The sequence below is a fragment of the Typha angustifolia genome, chromosome 8, assembly GCF_048772165.1.
Source record: "Typha angustifolia cultivar Huaian chromosome 8, ASM4877216v1, whole genome shotgun sequence".
Classification (NCBI taxonomy): Eukaryota; Viridiplantae; Streptophyta; class Magnoliopsida; order Poales; family Typhaceae; genus Typha; species Typha angustifolia.
The window spans coordinates 15,945,811-15,971,068 of NC_133246.1; the positions used below are offsets into that span (position 1 = coordinate 15,945,811).

The 25,258-nt window shown below is 38.4% G+C and overlaps 5 protein-coding genes across 6 annotated transcripts; 3 read left to right on the plus strand and 2 right to left on the minus strand.

The window, feature by feature from the left end:
• The first annotated feature begins 8,263 nt into the window (after nt 1-8,263).
• Nucleotides 8,264-9,967, plus strand: LOC140765025 (large ribosomal subunit protein bL17c). The gene is made up of 2 exons (XM_073103940.1): nt 8,264-8,547; nt 9,248-9,967. Exons 1-2 carry the CDS (start codon nt 8,334-8,336, stop codon nt 9,655-9,657), a joined length of 624 nt encoding a protein of 207 aa, XP_072960041.1. The 5' UTR covers nt 8,264-8,333; the 3' UTR covers nt 9,658-9,967.
• A 1,514-nt stretch (nt 9,968-11,481) lies between these two features.
• LOC140765783 (protein LURP-one-related 8-like) lies at nt 11,482-12,582 on the plus strand. The gene is made up of 2 exons (XM_073105015.1): nt 11,482-11,790; nt 12,028-12,582. The coding sequence occupies exons 1-2, from the start codon at nt 11,536-11,538 to the stop codon at nt 12,388-12,390; spliced, it is 618 nt and encodes a 205-aa protein (XP_072961116.1). The 5' UTR covers nt 11,482-11,535; the 3' UTR covers nt 12,391-12,582.
• A 689-nt stretch (nt 12,583-13,271) lies between these two features.
• LOC140764760 (uncharacterized) lies at nt 13,272-20,310 on the minus strand. Of its 2 annotated transcripts, XM_073103495.1 has the most exons (12): nt 20,154-20,305; nt 19,740-19,813; nt 18,859-19,048; nt 18,404-18,589; nt 18,215-18,317; nt 18,091-18,124; nt 17,275-17,309; nt 17,137-17,171; nt 16,882-17,034; nt 14,015-16,554; nt 13,738-13,815; nt 13,272-13,615 (listed from the first exon to the last, which is right to left on the minus strand). In XM_073103495.1, the coding sequence occupies exons 3-12, from the start codon at nt 18,927-18,929 to the stop codon at nt 13,548-13,550; spliced, it is 3,303 nt and encodes a 1,100-aa protein (XP_072959596.1). In that variant the 5' UTR covers nt 18,930-19,048; nt 19,740-19,813; nt 20,154-20,305; the 3' UTR covers nt 13,272-13,547. The 2 variants fall into 2 exon arrangements, with proteins under 2 accessions (XP_072959596.1, XP_072959595.1); XM_073103494.1 differs by lacking the exon at nt 19,740-19,813 and having other exon boundaries at nt 20,154-20,310.
• A 1,166-nt stretch (nt 20,311-21,476) lies between these two features.
• Nucleotides 21,477-22,226, minus strand: LOC140765638 (uncharacterized). The gene has a single exon (XM_073104813.1). The coding sequence runs from the start codon at nt 22,172-22,174 to the stop codon at nt 21,578-21,580; it is 597 nt and encodes a 198-aa protein (XP_072960914.1). The 5' UTR covers nt 22,175-22,226; the 3' UTR covers nt 21,477-21,577.
• An 872-nt stretch (nt 22,227-23,098) lies between these two features.
• LOC140765109 (protein YCF54, chloroplastic) lies at nt 23,099-25,112 on the plus strand. The gene is made up of 3 exons (XM_073104030.1): nt 23,099-23,423; nt 23,834-24,066; nt 24,795-25,112. Exons 1-3 carry the CDS (start codon nt 23,196-23,198, stop codon nt 24,985-24,987), a joined length of 654 nt encoding a protein of 217 aa, XP_072960131.1. The 5' UTR covers nt 23,099-23,195; the 3' UTR covers nt 24,988-25,112.
• Nucleotides 25,113-25,258: the final 146 nt, after the last annotated feature.

Consider the following 25,258-nt stretch of genomic DNA (forward strand, 5'->3'; position numbering starts at 1 on the left):
TTTTTTTATATATTATTTGACATCATTTGATACTCAAATATATGTTTTAAGGAATACTTATTCAAAAAAGTATTATGTTGTCTGAAAAATGTATTATGATGGACAAGCTCACCATCAATGTCATAACAACAGCAGTGCTCCTCCTCTCCATCTCCATCCCCATAAGAGGATCATATACATCTATAACTCATCCACACCCTTATGGTGAGCTAGCCAAAGAGACATTCTAATCTTTTCACACACTGTAAATGTGCAGGAAAGCTAGCTAGACGCCAACCTCAGTTACAAGGTATTCTCGCCGGCATCGGCGTCCCCCGCCGTCGTGCTGCTTCGATGGGAAGAACTGCAAGGTGATGCAGTGTTACTATACCTTGGTTTGTAACCTCCCTGGCCGGCCGTTTGGGACGTGTTCCTTTTAAGCCCACTGCATGTAACTGCAACTCCTGCTCATTATATCCACCACGTACGCTGTGATCTCGAAGCATAGAGATTATATATACTTGTAATTACTTTACTGCTAGTGAGACAAGTGTTTGCTGGCTAATTTAATTATCAGTGAAAGCCTATTATTATGATATAATTCTTTATGGAAAACTAAGTGGATTTTTGGTGTAAATAACCATAATTATACTTTGGGGCCCCAGTTGTGAGAAATTCCTGCAATCATTGCTGCAGTGTGTGCTCTACTTAGAGAAAGTGTTTGCATAGGTACTCTTAATCACAAAAAAATTAATGTTTTGAGCCTTAATTATAAGATGGTTCTATGGAAAGATCGATGTGGATTTAACAAAATTAAATATTCATCTAAATTTTGGGTCAAAATATTCAAACGAATAATAAAAAGATTATTTTACTATTTACTATTACTCACTGTTAAAAAATCAATTATAAAAAGGCCTCCTTTTGAAATCTTTGGCATAGAGCTTCAGTTTCTTTTAGGACGGCTCTGCTACGATGCTATTATAATTTATGCATCTTTTTTAATTATAAAGGAAATCAATTATTTTTTTCTTGGTACAAAGAACCTAAAGAGATATGGTATAGATTTTGTTTATTTTGTTAGACCAACTTCTTCTGCGTTTTCCTTTTAATTTGCATGATCTTAATCCAATCCTCAAACCTTTCATCCGATATAGATATTAGTGCTACATTTTAAAATATTATGTATGATAAATGATCTAACTACACATAGAAGATGCAAGAAGAGCATTTAAAGTAACATCAATGAGCACTTACTTTCTTATCATATTTCGTTATTCTAATGCTTAAGTAGACACTACTCAGTGGACCTCTCTGGAGAGGATTTCCTACGTTAGAGTTTCTTTATCTAATTTCAAAATAACGCAAATTAAGGAACAAAACTTCAAGTTGTAACCTATGTATATATAGGCGTAAGTTACTACCATAATATAAATTAATTAGGAGTTAAGGTTACTTACAATCATATTATAACCTAAAAAGGCATGAGCTACGAAAAGGTGAGAGAGTTCATGCAAGTCGATATCTATAACACCTCTACCATTTTATCATCTCACAAACCATGGTCACCATCAATGTCATCATAACTACAGCTCTCCTCCTCTCCATTTCCTTCCCCATAAGAGGTTTATATACGTATGTAACTCATCCACACCATTATAACAAGCTAGCCATATAGACATTCTAATCTCTTCACACACTATAAATGTGCAGGAAAGCTAGAAGCCGACCTCAGTTACATCCCTGCAGGAGGACAGTTGACGGAGTACGATATTCTCGCTGGCACCGGCGTCCCCCGCCGCACGCTTGCCAGGAACCAGGTATGCTCACAATGCCGGTGCTGCTCCGGTGGGAAGAACTGCAAGGCGATGCAGTGTTGCTATACCTTGGTCTGCAACCTCCCTGACCGGCCGTTTGGCAAGTGTTCCTTTAAACCCACTGCATGCAACTGTAATTCTTGCTCGTGATTTAAACACCACAGAGGCTGTGATTTAGGAATAAGAGATTATATACTTGCTATTTTGCTGCTAGAGAGAGAAGTATTCATTTGCTGTCTGTTAATTTAATTATCAATGAAAGCCTATTTTCTATATACATATAACTAATTGTGATAGATATAAATATGTCTGATATTTGTCTTACATCCATCTTATCAAAAGTTAATTTACAATTGCTAGCAGAAATAATTAATTTTTTTTTCTTTTGAAGAATACAATGATAATTCTATTGTTAGAGTCATCTTTCTTTAACGATTTCATATTGTTTGACGCATGAATTAACTAGATATCCATTACTTATGAATAATAATAATAATAATCAAACGTACTTAACTTCATACTTTTCACTCTCTAAATAATTTTTGTGAATTTATATCTCACAAGGACTATTCGTTATTAAAAACATAAATTTTTCACTCATTTAAATGAAGCTCTAAAAGGAAATTAATACATATAAAAAGTATTAAACTTATTTAAGGGAAAACTAGAAGCCTATACATAAAATCAATTTGTAGTCAAGCAAAGGCAAGGGAAAGAAAACTAGAAAAACTTCCTTCTACGAATAGTTTGTTTAGACCACATTATCCTCAATAATTGTCGTTTCTTAAGCAACACTCATCGTCCCCCGCTGAATTTCTGAAAAATATATGTGAGTACATATACCTACTAATACACTATTTTTTAGGGGTTAGTTAGGTCGACACCCTAAACTATATCTAGTTTTTACGGAGATTCTCTAAATTTTTTTATGTTACAATGTCATCCCTAAATTTTAAAAAAAAAATTCAATGTCATCATTCTATTAGTATACGGTTGCATAAATTAAATTGAGGGAGTCAGCTTATGTGATAATCACTTTAGATGTGAAATAATCTAAACACCCTTGTTGGAGGGAAGATAACTTAATTTTATTTTGGTCCAATAATAATGGACAAATATGCCCTCATCTTCCTTCTTCTCTCCCGTTTCTTCCTTCCTTTTCCCCCTCTCCAACGATGCTACCGCCCACGACGCCGGTGAGGTACACGGTGAGGGTCTCCACGGCACCATGACCTCCCTCCTTTCTTCCCCACTCCCAATGGTGTTCTACAACAACGCATTCGCGTTCACAGTGGCGACAGCCACCATGGAGAAGGATCACGGCAAGGGTCTCCATGGTGCCAGGAAATCCCTCCTCCTTCCCCGCTCCTGGTGGGGTTCTACGATGAGCCAGCTAAGGGCGGCGAGGGAGCCATCCTTGGGGTGGCAGACTACTTGGTGCTCAACGAGTGGCGACACTTTGGGGTGGCGCGATTGACGTTGTCGACTCCATCACGATGGTCGACGCTAATGCTGCTGACGGTAAGACAAGGGAAGGTGGGGGAGATGAGCAACGGGGAGTGGGGTAATTTATTTATAAAATTTGTATAAGTTAGTTGAGGGTATTTAAGTAATTTTAAAAATTAATTTCTTTTTATTGAATAAATTGGTGACAAAAAAAAATTTGTTAGGGGTATAACTGGTCATTATACAATTTTCTTCACCGTGGTTACACTTTGCCCCAAAATTTAGGAGTGACATTGTAACCTAAAAAAGTTTAGAGGGTCTTCATAAAAACCGAATATAGTTAAGTGGGTGTTAGCGTAATTAACCCTTTTTTTTAATTGACATTATTTGACACTCCACTCAAAAAGTAAATATCAAACAGATTAACCAAATCAATAACAATAATAATAAAATTTGATTTCGATATTTCAAAAAAAAAGTGCATATTTTTCTATTAAAAAATCATTTTCTCTGAATAAATATACTATTTTCTTTTACAATGACAAACTTGTATTAAACACAAAGCAGTTAGATCTTCCTCTCCCCATTCAAAAATAAGATTAATTACTTTGGTCCAAAACTAGCCAATTAGGTTCTCCTACCAAAACAAAAGAACAGCCATTTGTTTTTTTTTTTGGCAAAACCCTCGTGTCCATTTATATAAGGGTATAAAAGAGTAACCCAAATACTCAAGTTACTATTAGCCCGCGTAGGTTACAAAAACATAATTAGATTTCATTTATGAGTTACATGAACACATACGGAGGTTACGAAAAGGTGAGAGTTGATGGATTTGAAAAAAAGAAAAGAAATTAAAATAGAATGAGAAAATTATGTATTTCATTAAATGAATCAAGTATATAAATAGGAGGAGATTACAACAATCCATCCTACAATTAAGCTTGTCTATCCAACAAATTAGAATAGAGCGGCTATATACAAGAAAAGTAAATATCAAACAGATTAACCAAATCAATAACAATAATAATAAAATCTGATTTCGATATTTTAAAAATAAATAAATAATAACAAACAAATTAACCAAATCAATAACAACAAAAAAAAAATACAAACAGATTGTTCTTTTGTTTTGGTAGGAAAACCTAATTGGCTATTTTTGGACCAAAGTAAATTGTGAAAAATTGTCGACAATGGTGAGAAAATAATGAGAACCAGAAAGGGAAGGATGTTGATAGCAACCCCAAATATTACAATGAATAACATCAAATAGTTTAATAGAGAAAGTATTACTGACATTGAAAGGTAAATGACTTTATTTGGCAAGTGGACAAATAGAGCAAGATTTATTAGAATTAGCAAAACAATTTATGAAATTTTGGGCAATAAAATTCAAATGGGAAGATGATACATGCCCTAAGTAGTTGTGCCAAAGGTCGGTAGATGAGATGGTGAGATTGCATGTTGATTGGTTTGAGAACGTGGCTTGTTTAGTGGTAGACTTTTCTGCTCCTAATGCCGTCACATATTTCACCCAAATCAACCATCTTCCTCGTATCTAGATCCTTCAAAATACATCAATAAGGAAAAAATGTCATTGAACAATTTAAGCCTTTTATCAATCGCCCTACTGATAGCAAATCAACTTTAAATGTAGGAATAGATAACACATCATGCAATTTATAGATGGAATTCAAAGGCATGGATCCTTTAATGATAGTTTTGGCCTTCTCTCCACTAAGTAATAATACGGGTGATAACGAGCAACCTTTGTCTTTATGCAGTATTTTTGATGATGAGGTGATATGATTTGTTGCACCACTATCAATAATCCAATTTCGACGAGCTAATTGAGACAAACTTGGTTTTGTGACCGCATTTGCTTTAGGATTAGGAGTACCTTCTGCTCGATTATTAAAAAGTTTAATAATTTGTTTTAATTAGGCCTCTGTGAATGTGGTGTTAGGTCCACCTTCTTTACAGCTTGCCTGGTTGACTGTAGAGTAATTGGGCCGAACAAAGCCTGAGCCTGGATTGGACTTGGCTTTTGGATGACCAAGGGGTAACCATGTAATTTGTAATACTTTTGGACCCAATGTCCATCGGCATCACAATAGGTGCAGTGGGGTCGCACCTTTCCAGAATCGATCCATTGCGTCTGTGATTAGAATCAGAACGATCGCTCCTCTCGTTCTTTCCTGGTGATGGCGGATAAAGTTTGCGGATAGCCATGGCAGCAACCGAGGTCAGCTCGGTGGAGGAGGAAACAACTCCTAGATGGCGTTGTTTCTCCTCTTAAGCAATAAAGGAGTATGCTTTGTGAATCGAAGGGGAAGGTTTCATCAGGAGGATCTGGCCGCGGATTGCACTATAAGATTCATTCAAACCCATTAGAAATTGCATTACCTTTTGTTGCTCCGATTGTGGTATTTCATAATGCATCTCTCGCTCGTCCTATAGAGTTTCCAATCGAGTATAATAGGTGGAGATGGAGGTGGTTTCTTGCTTGTGGAGGGCGATGTCCCGTTTGATCTCAAATATGCGTGCTAGATTGCCCTGAGAGAATCGAGTGTCAAGGTTCTCCAAAACTTCTCTGGCAGTGGAATAAAAATTCACACTGTCAGCAATTTCTAGATCACAAGTGTTGACTATCCAAAAATAGATAATGTCATTACATCTTGACTAAATGGCCTGACTTTCAGGATCATCTGCTTTTGAAGGAGCTGAGATAGACCCATTGATAAATCCGAAATGATCCTTTCCAACTGGAGTAGTTATCTCCATTAAAGGGTTTGGAAACGAGAACCAATCCGAAATGATCGAAAGGATGGATGAAGTAAGGATTAGAGAGGTCAGCAGGGGATTTTTCTTTCCCTACCTTTGATGGATTTGGTAGAACAACACCTTGGGAAAAAGAATGATTATCTTCAGCAATTAAGGGTAATGAAGGTTTCGATGGATTAGATTATGACTGCAATAGAACTTAATTGCTAGGGTTCTAGTTCTGATACTATGAAAAAAGAAAGAAATTTAAATAGAATGAGATAATTGTGTATTTCATTAAGATGAATTAAATACATAAATAGGAGGAGATTACAACAATCTCTCATACAATTAACCTTGTCTATCCAATAGAGCTACTATATACAAAGAAAGTAAATAATAAACAGATTAACCAAATCAATAATAATAGTAATAAAATCTTATTTCGATATTTCTTTCCAACACTCCCCTTCAAGTTTGGAACTAAATCTGATTTCGATATTTCTTCCTAACAAACACCCCCCTTAAGTTGGAACCAAATTTGATTTTGACATTTCTTTCCAACGAGATTATGTGACGACCTATAAATTTTCCCACACCTCTCTACCATATATTTCATCATCTTACAAACCATGGACAAGCTCACCATCAATGCCGTCGCAACTACAGTGCTCCTCCTATCCATCTCCTTCCCCGTAAGAGGTTCGTATACATATATATAACTCATCCACACCCTTATAACAAAGCTAGCCTTACACATTCTAACTGAACTCATCTTTGCTAACACACTACAAATGTGCAGGAAAGCTTGAAGCCAACGTTAGTTACATCCCTGCAGGAGGACAGTTGATAGAGTATGATATCAACGATGTCGGCGTCCCCCACCGCACGCTTGCGGAGGCCAAGACGTGCTCGACATGCCAGTGCTGCTCAGCCAAAGATGGGAAGAGCTGCAAGATGATGCAGTGCTGCTATACCTGGTTCTGCAACCTCCCTGGCCAACCGATTGGGAAGTGTTTCTTTCGTCCCTTTGCATGCAACTGCAATTCTTGCTCATGATATCCACCACATAGGCTGCGATCTCATAATAGATCGAGAATAATTATTATAGAAAGTGTATCTTTCTTCTCCTTGTTTGCTGGTTGTCAATTTTTATTATTAATGAAAGCCTAGCGTCTGAAAGATATATCCATCTTATTAAAAGTTAAGTTACAATTGCTAGTAGAAATAATTAACTAAATTTTCTTTTGAAACAGTGCAAATATAATTCTATTAGAGTATAAAAGATTAAAATCGTCTTTATCTAATGCAACTTTATATTATTTGATTCATGAGGTAACTCTCATTTATTTATGAATAATAATATAACGTAATTAATTCTCTCTCTAAAATCGTGCACACATATATACATTTTCATGACATTAAATCATGCGTGTTCTTCTGAGTTCTGTGAGTTTATATCTCAATTTTCACTCATTTAAATCAAGCTCTGGAAGGAAATTAACGCACCTTTTTAGCTTAAAAGGTTCTTAGTTTTCTTGCATGGAAACTAAAGGCAGTTCTATCCTAATGTGAAGTTTTGAACTCCAACTGCTGTTGAGGTGGATTAATGCTAATATGACTCAGATCGCATCACATAAACTATCTATGAATGGTGATTAATTGTCACACTTCTTCGAAGCCAATTTGCAGTTTAATTCCCACACTCAATCACCTTGCTAAATATGCTACAATATTTTCAAGTTTTCCTACAAGAATAATTAATTGTCCGAACTATTGAAAATATTATAGAAAAAAAAGCTAAAAAATACCAAGATACCCCAATAAGAAGGTAAGGGTATCTTTAGAGACTAATTTTTTTCTTAAAAGTATAAGAATAAATATGTCGTATAATTACCGACATGTCAATTTATAGATACAAAAGATAATAAAATTCTAATAAAAAGTTGTTTAAGATATTATTTTTTAATAGTCTAAGGGGTATATGTGTTACAGAAATAATTTAAGAAAGATATATAAAAAAAATCTCTAAGTTAAATTAACCCTTTTAAATTTGATTTTTTTTTAAAATTAAATCACAATACCCTATTTGAGGTGTGTGTTTTTATTGGTATTTTATTTTTAAAAAAAACATATCCGACCCGCTTATCTAAATCCGGATCAGACTAGCTATCGGATCGGATAAATACTATCCAACCCGCTTCCACGCCTAATCGCCACCCGCGAGGCCACGAAATACATAATTATCCCCCCAAGTGGAGCAAAGGAAGCAACTTATCCGCACTCTCTTATCCACTGCTTCTTCTCCCTCTCCCCCAACCTCGCTTTCCGATGGCCACGGCGGTCTCTCCATCGCCATGGAGCGTTTCCGCGCTCCGCTCCGCCCTCCCTTCGATTGCCTCGACTCGAACCCCGTCGCTTCGTTTCCCCACCTCCCCTTCGTTCCCCTCGTCGTCGCGGCTCCGCTCGTTTCACCGCGAGCCCAAGCCCTTGCGCTCCTTCTCCGGCCTTGCCGTCGAGTCACCTCTTCTCTCGCTCGGATCTGGTGAGTCGTATAACCCTACTTTCGGTTGAGCTAATCTTTTAACTGTTTGCTGTCGGTTTATTGAATCTAGTCCAAACATAGACGCGAAAGATGGGAAAAGTTCGAATCTTGGAATTGTTTATGTAGAACACTGAAAGCCATCCAATTTGTTTATATATATTAATTTCTGCAACGATTTGGTCCTAAATTTGTTTAAGATAAGTTGTTATTTTAGGTATCACCAATTTTTGGTTGGATACATAATACATTCTATGCTATTCAATATTAATGCTTATTTTTGACATCCAAAACAGTTGCCGACAGTGTTGTTGGTATTTAATCTTTTTAAACATGAAATATCCTGTGCGGAAGTAGTTTTATTAATACTATTCTATCCTTTATCAATTTGACCTGCTATTTTGTCTAAATACACTTAAAGTTGTAGTTTTTGAAGTTAGGATGAACTGATATGGAAATAAGTTTTCATTTGTGTATCATTTTCCTTATATTTATTCTACTTTGTTACACATTCTAATGTAATGATGTGGTGTTGAGTGTTAACATCTATGTTCATGAATGCGACCAAACATAGGAATCAAACAGGGGGTTCATTCAACTCAAATAGCAGCTTCTTAGTCTAAATTCTCAAAACATTAGAACTAAATCGTGTTAGATGGATTTCTGTTCTGACATTATTGTGATTGTTCTACTACATTTCCAGGCAATGCCCTCTATGAGAATGGTTTTAGTATTATAGACAATGGGAGCAAATTCTACGCGATGAGGCACGGCAAACGTGTCCCAAAACTTAACAGGCCTCCAGATCAACGTAAAGCACTACTACGCGGCCTTACAACACAACTCTTGAAGCACGGTAGAATTAAAACAACAAGAGCAAGGGCAAGTGCGATGAGAAAGTATGTTGACAAAATGATAACACTGGCAAAGGATGGGTCTCTCCATAAGAGGAGACAGGCACTGGGTTTTATCTATGAGAAGCAGATAGTCCATGCTTTGTTTGCAGAGGTCCAAGATAGATATGGTGAAAGGAATGGAGGGTATACAAGAATCATCAGAACCTTACCAAGGCGAGGTGACAATGCACCAATGGCCTATATTGAGCTTGTTTAATTGATTTGTTATTGCAGAATTTTTCTTATGCAGCTCGAGTCATTTAACTATGTTGAATTTTTTTCTGGATGCAAAACCTTTACGGTGGTAACTCGATGCTGAGCACTGTTTCTTCTGTACTTTATATATCTTGCAACCATATATGAAAAAAAAAATCATTGTTGCACAGCTGACACCTTGTTAGTTAATTTATGTACCAGGGTAGCACAATGCATCGTCATGTAGAAGAGCGGTGATGTGGGAGTGTAAAACTTGCTGAAATATATTTGATATAAACACTGATCAATATGTTGTTCTTCAGATCAGTCAATATTCTCATTCAATGTTTATGCAGTTTGAAATATGCTTGACCTATGCACTTATCATATCACTTGAGGTATTTTTTCATACATGTTGGTTGTCTTTTAGTTTTGCATCACATGAGTTCAGCACTGGTACCAGTCGACTTTTAGACTGTAAGAAAGTTGCAAACAGTGGGTAAGAAAGTATCGGATTGCTGGAACAAAGCACTTGGCTGAAGTCTGCAAGCTATGCATCCTATCTTTTTTGTGGTGCCTAATGGTACTTTCTGACTTAAATAGGTATAATGTGTTACTATTGCTTGAAAGATTTGAGATCTCAATAGAAACCAGCGCATGTTACGTTTGAAAGAGACCATCTTTCCTTAAATTTGTCTTATATTTTGCATTAGTATGAATATTAGTCCTTTTGATTTCACTCACAAGGGAGATTTCCAACATAACATGGCAAAAATATTTTCTGTCGAAATAAACATGGCAAATATAATATCAGGCTCAAGGGCCTTGCTTTAATCTCCACTTCAAACTCGTGGAAGGGAACAATCGGACAAGCCATGTGAAACCCTCAAAAGGTGTTCGACCTATTGTTCTTGAGATTTCCACTGATTTGGAAGAACAAAAATAAGACAAACGATCTCCAACCGCCTTCACTCTTTTGAGTCTGTCTCTCCCCAATCTATGAAGAGTATGTCTTCACTTCACTCTCTCTTAATTCGATCGCTATCTTCCAAGTCTCAGCTCTTCTTTTACCAACACCCCATTTCTATACAAAACGAATTCAGTACGTAAAATTTCAGTATCTTCGACCACGAAAGCTACAGTGCAGTGGGTGTGTTCAATCCTTCCAACTTTGAAAACAAAGTAGCACGATGTCGCCTTTCCGTACAGTATCGGCAACGTTATACCTTCTTCGCCGTATTCTCTCAATACGGTCAAATGCACAGTTCACACCATCCACGTGCTAAACTTAGTCGTAGCACATCAAGCAGGTGGTTTTGTTGGCCTATATATATCCTAAGAAAAATAAATTATCCATACAGAAAGGAAAGTGGATTGGATAAAAGAGAAACTAAAAAAAGAGAAAAAGAATTCCATATTCATGCACGTGTAATTAAATTAAGATACAGTAGCACGAGAGTTAAAACGTTTCCGGTGTTATATAAGTTTGCTGTCACGTGATTAGTATCGGATTCTTCGACACCACAACGAACCCGTGGGGGCTATTTTATCACGACAAGCATACCTCTTTTAGATTATGTAAAGATATGCTAATTTATTTTAAGATTATTTTATTATTATGCACAGTGAATAAGGTTCATATTAATACGTCCTAAGTCCCTTGTTTTCTTTTAACATAAACTTTTAAGGCAAAGATACGCTAATCTTGTCGTCTGACGTCACGCCGCCATTCTCGCATGGGACAAGTAATTATTAAATAGTACGAGGGCATTTTAAAAACTAAAAAGATATAAATTGTGACCACTCCCCCCAACTTTCTATCTCATATCTGCTTGTCTTCCCCCGGTTCTTCCTAACTCGTCGTCCGATTCCGGCGGTCAGAAAGCTAATTAAGCGAGCGATGATGAAGGTGCATTCGAAATCTACGCCTCATGAGTCGGATCTGCGTTGCTTATCGGGCGACGGCGGCGGCGTAGACGCAGCGGTGGTGCTGACGGTGTGGCGGAAGTCGCTGGTACTCAACGGGAAAGGGTTCGCCGTCTTCGACGCGAAGGGCAACCTCGTCTTCCGAGTTGATAACTACGCCTCGAGAAACAAGGGCAAGGTCGTCCTCATGGACGGCTTCGGGAAGCCGCTGCTCACTATCCGGAAAAAGGTAAATAGATTCGAGTGCGTTTTCCGATCTCCATTTTCTATTGCCATTTCCGAATCCTAATTTGTTGATTGATATCGATGGAGTATTTTCCTCTTTCCTAAAGCTTTCAACTTTTTGGAAGTTCTCTTGATCTCTGAGCTTATAGTTACGACAATTTAAGTGGTTTAGATAAAATCGAATTAGTAAATTTTACGAGGATTTGACTAAGCTCACCGTCCGATGTTCCCACATGTGCAGAAGCTGAGCCTGGGCGACCAGTGGTCCATCTACGACGGCGAGGACGTCGCCGCCGCTCCTCTATTCTCCGTCAAGAAGCACACGAGCTTCATCTACACGAAGAACTCGCTTCACGTGACTCCGGTATCCTGCGCCGCGAGCGGGGGCCGCTACGAGGTGGAAGGTTCCTACTCGGAGCGGTGCTGCGCCGTCTACGACGAGACGCAGCGGCGGCTCGCCGCCGTCGAGCCGAAGGCGGCGGTCGGCGTTGACGTCTTCCGCCTGGTGGTAGAGCCGGGGTTCGACTCCGCCGTCGCCATGGCCGTCGTCATACTCCTTGATCAGGCGTTCGGATCTCGAGGCTCGCTGCTCAAAAGCTTTTAACATTTAACAAGCTGCGATAAGAGGAGATGGAAGAAGGGAAAGAAGTCCTTGTCCTTTTGATGCTTCCTTAGACTCTGGATTCGGGAAATGGAAGCACTTCTTCTTTTCTTTTTTCTTTTTTTTCTTTTTCTTTTTTCCTTTTTTGCGATTCACATATAGTTCTCGTACTTGTAAGTAAGAGTAATCATAATATTATGCGACAAAAATAAATTAATTTTTGATAAAATATTGAATTATATAATATTTTATAAATAGTAAAATTTTAGTAGTTTATCTTCTATATAAATCATTGGATTTAATAGATGCACTAAAATGGTAAAAGATATCTAAGGAGACCTATTTTGAATAAAAATTCTAGAAACTTATTGTAAATTTATAGAGACCATATACGAGAACATATGCTCACTAATACCCAGGTTTCTTCTATTTGATATTATTTGACAGTTAAATACATGCTTATTCAAAAAAGTATTGTCTTTGATTGTAGAACAACTTGTAAACTAGTCTAACTATACATGCGCAATGGCTTCTTAATCTTGCATAAGAAATTTTATATCGATTTAGACTACTATGTACTTGATTGTAAATTAGTATAGTGATATAATAATTACACTGAATTAAATCTATACTGAAAGAAATACTTTTGATGCTTCCTTAGTCTGGGAAGCACTATGTTTGGCCGGTGACATCTAGACAGAATATGTTCTTTTTATAACCCAATACAATAGGAAAATAGTGGGAAAAGAAGAACATTTTAATCATTAATACATATGTATGAAGAATAATGAGAATTAAGGAAAAAGAAATCTGATTGTGGAACTCGTCTATATTTCTGTTCAACTCCCACAGAACAAGCCTCTGGATTCGAAGGGAAGAAAACAAGAAGAAAGAAAGCTCACCTGTTCATTACCATTCGTTGACCATGCCAATTTTCTTACAAATTTATGAAGTATACCATGTACCATTTACAGAAGACACGACAATATAAGCAGAGGATTTAATAAAACAATAAGAAACCAAATACAACGCCAAAGAGTGGTTATGGTTACCCATAATTTTCACAAACCAGATCTATCATCTACACCTGACTTGGGAGAGGAGGGAACGCTAGGAATGAGCATAACTCCATGAACCAAGATTCGGAGAAGTGCTTGATGCTATTGGGGTTTTGAATCATTCGACTTGCTGCTCCTAAATGTTGAGAGAGAGAAGAATGATCTTGACCCTGGAAGTAAAGAAAATAGATTTGGAGTGATGCGACTGATATCAAACGATCTGCTGAAAGTGCATTCATTGCCTTCTATCAAAATGGAAATGATCGATATAATTTTACAAAAACAGACTCACCTTTGGTTGAGGTAGCAGCCACTGAAGCATGCCCTTCCCGCAACTTTTCCAATTTTAGCATGCTATTGTTTGATTGACCTGAAAGAAATATTCTATGTTAACCATTTAGGGAGAAAATCTGCACGAAACTAGTTCAGACATTTTCTAGTTATATGTGGGTGGTTTAACATTAGTATCTTACCCAACCAAGGATCAAGTTTTAATGAAGATTTACCACTAGTTGGGAAGGTTTGTGAAAATCATACTAAAATTTCTTGCAAGAATATGAGTACTGTACCTGATAAAATGTCATTCACCCGATGGTACTCAGGGGTTCTCTTGCTAGAATTTCCACAATCAAAACTCTCACTCAACATGGTCTTCTGGTGACTGTAAACCTTGGCTTGAAGGGCAGATTTCCTCAATAAAGAATCAGAGTACCTATTACCACCTTTAGACTCTTCCAGATCATCCTCTCCTTCAGAGAAGACTGATGGGCTGGACCAACCAGTCACACTGGCCTCTCCCTTGTTCTTTCGAGCAAACTTCAAAAGCCTCTTCAGACCTTTCGGAGCATCTTTCTGATAGATTAATGCCGGAGGATTCTCGGCATTTCCCCATTCAATGATTTCCGGTTCATTACTATCAGTCTGTAGCACCAGGGATAGCGAATGATCGATGCATGGGCTCGATGATAACATTGGCACAAGCACAGGGGAGACTGCATTATTTAACAGGTTCTTTTCACACGAAGTAAGAGCTTCCTCGTTCTCTACTTCCACCCATGCAGCTGATGAGATGCCCATATCCTCATCAGGTTGGATTTCGACTGTAGGTAATTCTAGAGAATTGCTGATGAAACTGTTAGGAGCAGCTAAACTTTGATCCATGCTTTCTTTTTTGTCAATGTTTAAGCCATTATCTGATGAAGTTTCTAAATTTGAGTCACCTTGACTTACAGGTTGAGCATCACAAACTTCTACTTCCTTAGAGATTGACTCAGTTGGAGAAGACTCCTTATCTGCATTCCTGATAAGATCTCTACTTTCTTCTGGAGAGACATTAGCTTGAGAAGCTTTTGTCTTAGCTAAAACGGGGACAGCACCAGAACCAATCCTCGTGCCTTTTCTCAAGAAGGGCTTTGATTCTGGTGGGACAACGCTGCTCTTTTGTGTTACTTTGCTGTATGTTGGCTTAGCTGTGAAACCAAAGTCGTCTCCCAAAGCTGGTGTAGCTTTGGTTTTCACACTTCTATTGTTCTTTGTTGCTGCTTTTAACTTCTTCTCCTCTTGTCCTTTAATGGCCGGCTTGGAATCAGTTATAGTTCCTTTCTTGGCTTTCTGTTGGTCCAAAGGTCTCCCAGTATTGGGGCTTGGTTTAGTATAGGATGATGCACTTTGGACCTTTTGATGGCTTGGTAGAATATCTGACAAAACCATCTTAGGTGAGGACCTAGTAATTTGAGTCCCACTTGTTTTTGGCAATGGTCCTGATGACAATGCATTATGCGTTGCTGGTGCTGTTGATCTTGGTGAAACTTTTTTGGAGACCGTCGGCTTCAAAACCTCCTTCGGTAAGATGGGTGGGGCAGAGTTTCGTCGTGGTCTTTGAGAATGAACTGGTGATATATGTTTTCCTTTAACAGCACCAATTTTTGAGACAGTCTCTTCTTTGCTCTGCTCGAGTGCACCCTGTAAAACCATAAATTGTGCTTTCTTTGCAGTTCTTTTTCCAGCATTATCAGCTGGAAGTTTCTCATTCATTTTCTTCTTGTGCCGACTGTTAGAAACACCTTTCAGTTCCTTGGAGGTATCCTCGAGCCCATTGGAACCAGCCTTTGTGCTTTTGGCTTTTCCAGGTTTATTCTCCAAATTCTTTATCAGCCTTTGGTTAATCTCAGCTTCCTTCTGGCAATTCCGTTCAGCCGAGACAGTTGCTTGACTACTGATTTCCTCCAATTGGGGTTTCATTAGCTCCATGGGGTTACTCATTGAAGAGTATGTCAAGGATGCCATACTTTCGACTTCTGACGACATACCACCCAAAGTATTAGCTTGTGATGCTCCAACCTCAGGTGTGGCAAAACTACATGCCAGAACATTGGATGTGTCCTTCACTTCAACTAATTTCTTTTCCTCTATCTCAGGAACCAAGATAGTGGGAGTGCTCTGCGGTGGAGTATCTGAGGTAATTTCCTGTGATTGATGTGTTACATAATTATGTGTTCCCGCACTCCACCTTCGTAATACAGACTTGTTGGTAGTACTAGACACATCCCCTGAACCTCTCTTTTTTTCAGTATCCATATTCTTATCCTTCTGCTTGCTCTCAAAAAGATTGATTGCATCTTGAACACTCATCATTCTCGCTGCTGTGTCAGGTTTCTTTAATGGCTGGTCAGATTCTTCATCACCACTGTTGCTTTCATCAGCACCACGGTTAAGTGAATTCCGTTCCCTAGAAGGGAAGTAATTAAGGCTCTTGATGGTAAGTGTTGTAGACCTACGAGAACCTGATCTCCCTATCTGGACTCGTCGCATTGGAGATGCAGACCTTCTAGGTGATGCAGATCTTATAGCAGGCCGGCTTCTTTCTGCAACAATTTGATCTTCGTCACTCACCTCAGAGGACTCCTCACTTTCACTTGAGCTTTGCCGCTCAACTTGTGCCAATTTTGCTGGTGAGACACCATTACTGGCAGGGTTGGTGGTACCAGTCCATGACTCCGACATTTTTTCAGACATTTCATTTGAATCATGGGAAACCATTAATGGTTCAACTGAGGGTTCTGCTATTGGGCCATTTGAGATAATTGATAGATACTTCTCCAATGAATTTCTGATATTTGAAAAAGAAAAAATAAAATTGCTACATTATTGAAATAGAAAGTAACATAATAACAAGAAAGGTGCGAAAAAGCCACAGGCAATAAAAAAGAAATATACATACTCAGACAAGATTTAAATATGACGGAAAACAATTAACAGTTAACAGCTAATTTTCGTAATGGTTATCAAGTTAGTGAAACTGTTCTGCAAAGTAGTCTGACCAAACTCTAAAAGATGCATGCATGAGAAAATCAAGCTTCTAGTTTTCCATATTCAGTTCTGAATTCCTTGCCGACATAGGAAGAATTATGACTACGTCATCAATTTCAGAAGGTACCTTAAATCCACTGCTCCAAAATGTTCAGCAAATGCAACTAGATCAGAGATCTGCTTGGTAGAAAAATTAGAACCTGCAACCTGGTTAAATGAAGCTATCATCTCTTCCTTTAATGCCATGAGTCTTAGATCCAATGCGCGAAGTAATTCGTTCCTGGCAGTTATGATCTTATTAGGTTAATAAATACACATATATATGTGTGTGTGTGTGAGGATATAAATTTAAGGATATAGGGAAAAAGAGGATAGAGGTTACTTAGTAGCATCTGATGTAACTGTCTCAATCTTCATCTGAAAAAAGGTTCACCAGATGAGCTCCGAGCAACTAAAAACAGAATGTATCTAACAACAGTAACAGAGGGGAGAAAAGGAAGGTAATGAGAAATGGCAATACCTGCTCTGTTGATCCCTCCTCTTTCAAAAATACTCCTGTCAGGAACACCAGAGAGCTAGAACATTCAGAACTGTAGGAGTAATAGTATTACAATCTTAAACAGTAGAAAGAAGGAAATTACACGGAACACAGTGAAAGAAGAATTCTCATAATTCTTAATATTGATCAGTAGTAACTCTAAAAGTTTTATATGTTGCAGACATATCTTTTACAGCAAGTCTAGAGCATATCTTGTGCAATTCAAGAGCTTACGAAGTAGTTTTGTATTCAATTTTTAAGGAAAACATAACAAATCTTGAGATACCAAAACTGGAAAATGCTGAACCACTTTTACTGATCAGAGTTATCAGATAGTTACACCTGCCTCTAAGAATAATAAGGTTGTGGCAATCAGTTGTGACCATTGTTTTTTAAGAAGGTGAGGTACAAGAAACTTGGTGTTTACCCAAAGGCAAAAATAAAGTTTTAACTTCTATGACACAGTTACAGAAAAAGAAATTTGAACCAGCTTCAATGAGAGAAATCTTGTCTCATGGTCTACATAAAATCAATGTTGGTATTCTTTAAGCGAACGCATAAATTGAAATGTAAATATAAACACATGAACCGTCCTAGTTTCTGTCACAAGTTCCCTCAATAAAGATCAGATGAATCATCCTAATTTCACCTGCTTCAAAAAGTGTATACTTCTTTTATCCTCTTTTCATGCACGGAGGCATTCTCAATATTACATAAGAGAGTAGGTCACTGTTATCTGTTCCTTTTTCACAGTTCTCAAAATATCATGATATATTTTCAAAGAGAACCTAGAAGTACCTGTTACTCCACTACTTGAATGATCTGCAAGAACCTGGTAAGGAAAACATATTTTGTTATTTATGAGCTTGAATTGCTGACATTTAATTAAGTGAACTATCAAATTTTAGAGAAATCATACTACCTTAGAAGAGAGAGCAAGATGAGTTTCTTCCAACTGGAATATCTCATTTACAGTGGCACTAACGGAGTTCAAGGCCTCAGGTGAGTTGACAATACGCAAGAATCTGAAAAAAAAAAAAAACTTTGATATTAGCATTGTTTCCATCATAGCAAATATATGCATGTAAATTATATTTCCTGATGCACATACAGTGCTAGAGTTGATTTGGTGAACCAAGATGAGCCTTTGAGAATTTTCCCTGGTTGTAGTTTGAAGACCTCACTTGATAAACTAGATCGAAACCTTTCTGCTTCTTGTAAATGCAATTGTAGCTGATCAAGAGAACCAGATGCCAGCTTCTCTGTTCTGCCTTTACTGCAAATAACTGCCTCATACCTGTGCAATGTATATTTTCATGTGGTTGTGTAAGAGAAAGGGAAAAATATCACAGATGAGGTAATACTTATAAGATAGCATCAAGGTGATGAGTCCATAGTTGTGGGTATACAATTAGAACTTGTGCTAATGTTTTTTGGAAAAAAATTAATATACTAGACAGAGTATTTCAACTTTTACTGTGTGTATGTATGGACTACATCAATTGAGAAAGGAAATAAACGAAAAAAAATAAGGAAAAAGAATAAAATTTAGTTAACATAATTCACCTGTTTAGGACTGGTGATAACCGGAAGGTGGCATAATTGAGCTCTGCATTTACGTCTATCTCACTCTCCATTTTTGTTACGTTGCAGGAGAACAGTTAAATATCAAAAAGCAGAATTTTTCATACTCCCTTTAATTGTCTCTAACAAAGTTCTGCTTCAGCACAACTTTATGAAAGATGCATATGTAAACCTGCATTGCGGGCAGAAGAAACATCATCTGAATCCCTTATTCATAATGAATCATCCTCACAGATAAAGCATCTATCCAAAAGAATTTGGCAAATATGCTCATTATGCAACTTCTTAGAATTGCACATTCTAAAAGCAGTCGACCAGCTGAGTTTACTGAATTAGTTAACTGAAAATTACCTCCATATGCCAGCTGAAAAAGAAGAAGCATGCAAAAACCAACTGATCTCTGAATCACTAAATCAGGTTTACAACATCGACCTAATTTAACAGATGACCAGAGATCAAGGAAACAATAGATAACTACTAATTCCCCTCAGGCTCAGGTGATTTTCTGAACTTTATCACACTAAACATTATTACGCTGGAAAAGCAACGGAAAAAGGTTATAAGGCATCAACCCCATCCACTAAAGATAAAGATAAAGATAAATTTTTCAGAATGAGAAGCAAACTATCTTCCTGGTTTTATTGTTTCAATTCCTGTGCACTACAACTCAAAAAAGAGAAAAAAAAACTCTAAGATCCGCAGAAAAGAAATAAAACTAATCTGATCTCTGATTTCTCTATTGAAGCAAACAATGCTGATATTTAAGTACGAAAGTTGAGACGTCTTTTACCAAAAATATAAATATAGCAACTCCTACCGACAAATCTAGAGAAAGGTAAAAACTAAAAGGCCATAGGTTTTACCTTCCAGATAAAGAAAAGAAGGTTCAGATCTTTAGCAATTCAATCCCAAAATCCAGCTCCTTCCATCCCCAAATCTAGCACTCATAACTCCAAAAGTTAATCGAACAAAAACAAAAATAAACCCATCATCACCCTCAATCTACTAATTAAACCAAATCAAACAAAGCAAAACCGGAACATCAAAACACTTGTTTTTTCCCCAAGATCAAACGCGAACCAGAGCCGATCCCTAATCCAAATCAAACGACACAAAAATACCAAGATCTAGCTCGCATTGCCCAATTCCCCTACCATAACAAGGGATGGACCAAATCGTAGAAGATAAAGTCCACCACCGACAACAGCCTCACGTCTCAATCGAAGTAGAAACAAAAAGCTACCACACAATCCTAGAAGACAAGCAAGAGAGATTACCAGATCCCTTCCGAGAAATCCCTAACTACTCGCTTCTCCTTCTCCTCTCGATCGAATGACTTCCGAAAAAAATAAAGGCAGGATATAGATAAGATTTCCTAAAGAGAGAGGAGAGCAGTGAGCAAAAGCACCTTGAGAGAGAGAGAGAGAGAGAGAGAGAGAGAGAGAGAGAGACGAGGAATAAAAAGGAGAAAGTACGAGCGGGAGTATAAATAGCGCACGAAATGACGCAATTGCCTCTATAGCATACCAGTAATTATTCTTATACCACTATGGCGTAGTACGTTGAATGAGCTATAATTTTACAAAAAGCCCCCTCTATTGCTTAGTATTGACCGAAAAGTCACCGTCTGGAGTTCAAGTTTTTTTTCCCCTGAATTTAAGCTACTTATAATGGAATAATTTAAAATCAGTATTTTTATTTTTAAAAGTAATGAAATATTGTCTTAGCTATTTTTAAGGTAAAAAAAATATATATGTATATATGATAGAATGAGGAAAATAATAAGTAAATTGGAGGTGTTTTTGATAAATTTCCATAAAGCAACCCGGTAGGGAAAGCGACGGAAGCGTCAATTTCGGGAAATCATGAAACGGAGGCTCTGGAGTCCAAGAAGAAACAGGAGGGCTGTTGAGGAAGTGGGATTTGTTAATACGTGGGGCCACTTTATAGATTGTTTAATCTTCGAGCCAAATGTTAGATTTGGTGTAATGATGGCGGCCTTCTAACTAACTACTGGCGTGCAATGGATTACATTTGTGGACGGTGGTTGTAGTGGTTTGCAGATCTTCTCAAGACGGTTCATTCTTTTTTTATATCAGTATATCACCGCCTTCCTTGAAAAGACAAAGGTAAATTTTTATGAGTAGTTCTCTCGATCCAGAGACCAGAAGATATCCATCTATCTATCTTTGGCTTCAAGAGGGAGTGAAACTGGTATGTGATGAGTGGTGTTTCTGCGTATAAGTTACGTCTGGATACCCAACAGACTTTATGAAGAGCAAAGTGCCACCACCTCTTGAGTTATTCTGAAATCCAACAACCTACATAGAGACCTCTTAAAGCTTTGAGACAGCTTTCACATCGGGGGAGACTTCTTCGTCTCGTGGTAATCAAATTGCCTCAAAAAAAGTGAGAAGATTTCACCAATATGGCAACCAAAAAGATTAAGAAAATGCAACACTTCAGCTAGCCAGAGAAAGGAAGCTAATAAAAACACTTCCAGTCCTCAAAACATCTAGAAGTCAAAGGAAGCTTGATGACAGAAGACTATTTTAAGTTGAAATTAACAATCCCAGCCAATAATAAACGTAAAGAGTGGGAAATTTTGATCTTTGTCATTCACAATCAAGTACACGATTCAAAAAAAGAAAAAAGAAAAAAAGAGACTACTTTTTTTAACTCAAAATTTTTTCCCCAAATCTCATAATTTGGTTCTATACCTGCAATCCGAGTTCTTCACCGTGCGCTTACTCACGTCCACTGTGACCTCGCACGTCGTGTACGACACCATGTGGATCTTGAACACCCCGAGCACCGTTACCCTCCCCGGAACCCTCGTCGTCGTCGTGAACGGCACCGACCCCGAGATCACGTCAGCATAGACCGCCGCGTTGCCGGCGAGCCGTCCGGCCATGACGGTGAGATCCACGACGGTCCTCACCGTCCCGCCGGCGCCGACCTCACCCGGGGGGATCTCCGCCTCGCCGACCAGGGCGCCACGGTAGTAGAGCTCGGCGTTGCCCTCGCTGTAGCGGAATCCGACGCGGTTGGGGTTGTAGGCGTTTAGGGTTATGGCGAGGGTCAGGTTGAGGTCGACGGCGAGATTGGGGACGTCCACCACGGCGGAGAGCCCGGCTAGGCGGACGGAATCGACGGTGGTTATGGCGTGGCGGGGGCGGAAAACGGTGAGGCCGAGGACGAGGAGGACAAGAGCTACGGCGAGGATGGATAACACCACAATCAGTAAGCCGCGGCGGCGGCGGCTGTCGGGGTGGAGGCGCTTGCAAGCGGAGTCCATGGAGTTAGTAGTGGCAATGAAGGGGAAATAAAAGTTTGCTGTGGCCTTATTATAAAGGACTGCTTTTTGCATTAACCCCCTTCTAAGCTTTCTTATTTACATATATTCTATTGTAAAAGAGGAAAAGTTAGATAGGTTTACTTAGTAACATTAAAAAATTAGACTGATAAATACACAATTTGAGGATTTGTTATATATACGATGTAGAAAAAGAAGAAGGAAAGATGAGCTTGTTCCCGGGTGCTCGTTTCTAGTAGGATATTTCGCGCCATTGCGGGGTTTGATTGGGCCATGACGTCGGATGAGTTCTGTCGGGGTTGGGTTCTTTCATAGGAATAGGATAAGTTAAGTTGTTCCTCTGAGTTCGGGTCGGTGTCTAAGTTTTCGGTGGTAGTTTGCGTTGTTGGGAGTTGGTTGAGCTGTTTATCGAAGCTCATCAATCGAATCACGTTAACGGGATAGCATCCGAATCGTGGTCCCACGGGACTTTGAGCCGTGGCACGTGTCACCTTAGACCAAGATCATGTGATACTTGTGGTTAGTTATATGGAATGCTTATGTTGTGATTACTTTTGCTTCTTCGGATTGGAGTTCGATATTTTCTGTACAGTGGAATCAGTGCTTGCTTGCTTAGTTGGTTTTCGGGCACAAGGTTTTCGAGATCGGCTAAGGATTTTTATAGTATATATATTAAAAATGGAAGAATATATAGAGATATTATAATACATGTCTTCTTGTTTAGTTATTATTAAGGATTTCACATTATCACAAGAAAATAATTCTGGAATTCTTCTGGGTATAGTACTGATGAAGCCCTTTGAGAAAACCATGGGCTATCCTGAGTATCCAACCCAACCCCACACTTGGACCCTGACATGGCCTTACCTCACCTTACCCGTTGGTGCTTATAATACCGAATCGCGTTATACTGTGTAACCATTGTGAAGATAAGGTTCTTCTTCTTCTACTACTCTTCTTCGTCCTCCTCCTCTTCCATCTTTGCTCCTCCAAATTTGCTTCAATGTTGGCTCCCGCGACTCTGTCTCTAAGGCCATGCGCCGGGTTGGCGTCATGCCAAGCCGAGAAGTCCTTCTCCCGTAGCACTCCTTCTCTTCTCCTTCCTCCCAGCTCGGTCCATAGTCGGACCGGCACCAGGGGAGCCCAGCATCGCTTCTTCTCCTCTCCTCCTCTAAGAGCTTTCGCCGTCGAATCCAATCAGCTCGGATCTTCCCAGCCAGCCGAGAAAGCTGTACGCATTCTTATCCACCTCCTTCCTTAGGGGAAAAAGAGAAAGATCATTTTTTTTTTTGTTCTTCTTTTGACTGGTATCAGTTGTTTTCAGCATAAATTCGGCATATTGGTAAGAACCCACTTCTAATTTTGAAGGAATTCTGAACCATTTCCCATTTTGAAGATCCTTATTCACCTCCTCCTTCCATGGAGGCAATTTATTTATTTATTTATTTTTATCTTTTTTAGAAACACTTCCCATTTTGAAGGAATTCTTCCATTTGCTTGAACCAGTCTCAGAAATTCTTTGGTTTACACTTAATACTTGCCACTAATTTTAAGTCTTTTTCTGAAGATTGTAATGTAAAAGAAAAGCCCAAATTTATTTTCCATAGGAAATGTAATAATACTGTGGAGAGATTATTGCAGGAGAAACCAAGTAGATACTACTTTGTTGTGGCAAATGCCAAGTTCATGCTGGATGAAGAGGAGCATTTCAAGGAGCAACTGGATGAGAGGCTCCGCCTTTTTGGGGAGCGCAAAAGAGAGCAGGATTTCTGGCTCGTCATAGAGCCCAAGTTCTTGGATAAGTTCCCTAACATCACCAAGCGGTTGAAGCGGCCGGCCGTCGCACTCGTCTCCACCGACGGAACTTGGATGACGTAAACCCTCTGCTAACTTCTTGTAGTTCCATCTATTAGTTTCTTTCTCATTGCAAGTTCTATATAAGTTCTTGCGAGGATTCCTATTCACTTATCCACATGCTTTGCATGATTAGAGAGGTCTATTTGAGCCATTCTTTACTTGAATTGATGGAAATCAATAGGCATGAAGAGATAGATATAAGGATTTAGTATTGCTCTCAGTTACTCCTGATTTTAAAAGATATAAGGATTTAATAGTGCTCACTGCTGCTCTTGGTTGAAGCATTGTTTTATCATCATTATAAAACAACTAATCTAGAATTTTAAGCTGTTGTGTAGTGAACACACATTGTATGACAATGCCTTAACAGTTACCGTGCTTCCTCAAGTGCGGCGGCACACATGCAAGTAACATTATACCACTCTCCATGTATTTAGAGGTAAATTGATTTCATTCTATTACTCGAACTGATAAAAAATAACAGGCTTGAAGAGATATAGGGATATAATTTTTCATAGAGCAGTCTTAATTGAATAGGCATGAAAGGGCGCAAAGATTTAATAGTGTTCTCCAATACTCTTCTTTGAGATCTTTTATACTTCGTTGACGCCTTTGGAGATAGAATATCCTTACTTTCCCCTTTATTTGAAACTTGCGTGCCCAAATTTCTCCGTTCAGTTCCCTTCCTTTAAAATTTTTTTTTGAAAAAATCCCTTCTTTTTAATTATATTTAAATGTCTTGCAGATTCATGAAGTTGCGGCTGGACAGAGTTTTAGCAGACAACTTTGAGGCAGACACTCTTGATGATGCTTTGGCTTCCAATCCTGTTGACCTACGTTTTGAGAAGCCAGAGAACTGGGTAGCACCATATCCCAAATATGAATCTGGGTGGTGGGAACCATTTTTGCCGCCAAGCTCCAGCAAAAACAATGCATAGATGGGCAATGCTAGATTCTCATCAAGTTCCAAATTCTAATGTCTAGAAATGAGTGTAAACTAAGGTTTTGAGATCTTCTGTAGTGTGTTGAAGTTTTATGAATGCAGTAATCTGTTTTAGTAGCAGATTAATCTATAATATAAAGATATTGCTTCAGCATACACTGCTTTGTCTTTGTCCTCTTAGATTCATGGATCCACTATAATTGTCCCACTTTATGAGCCACAACTGATCCATTTAATAGTTGCATTTACTCACATTTCAATATGAT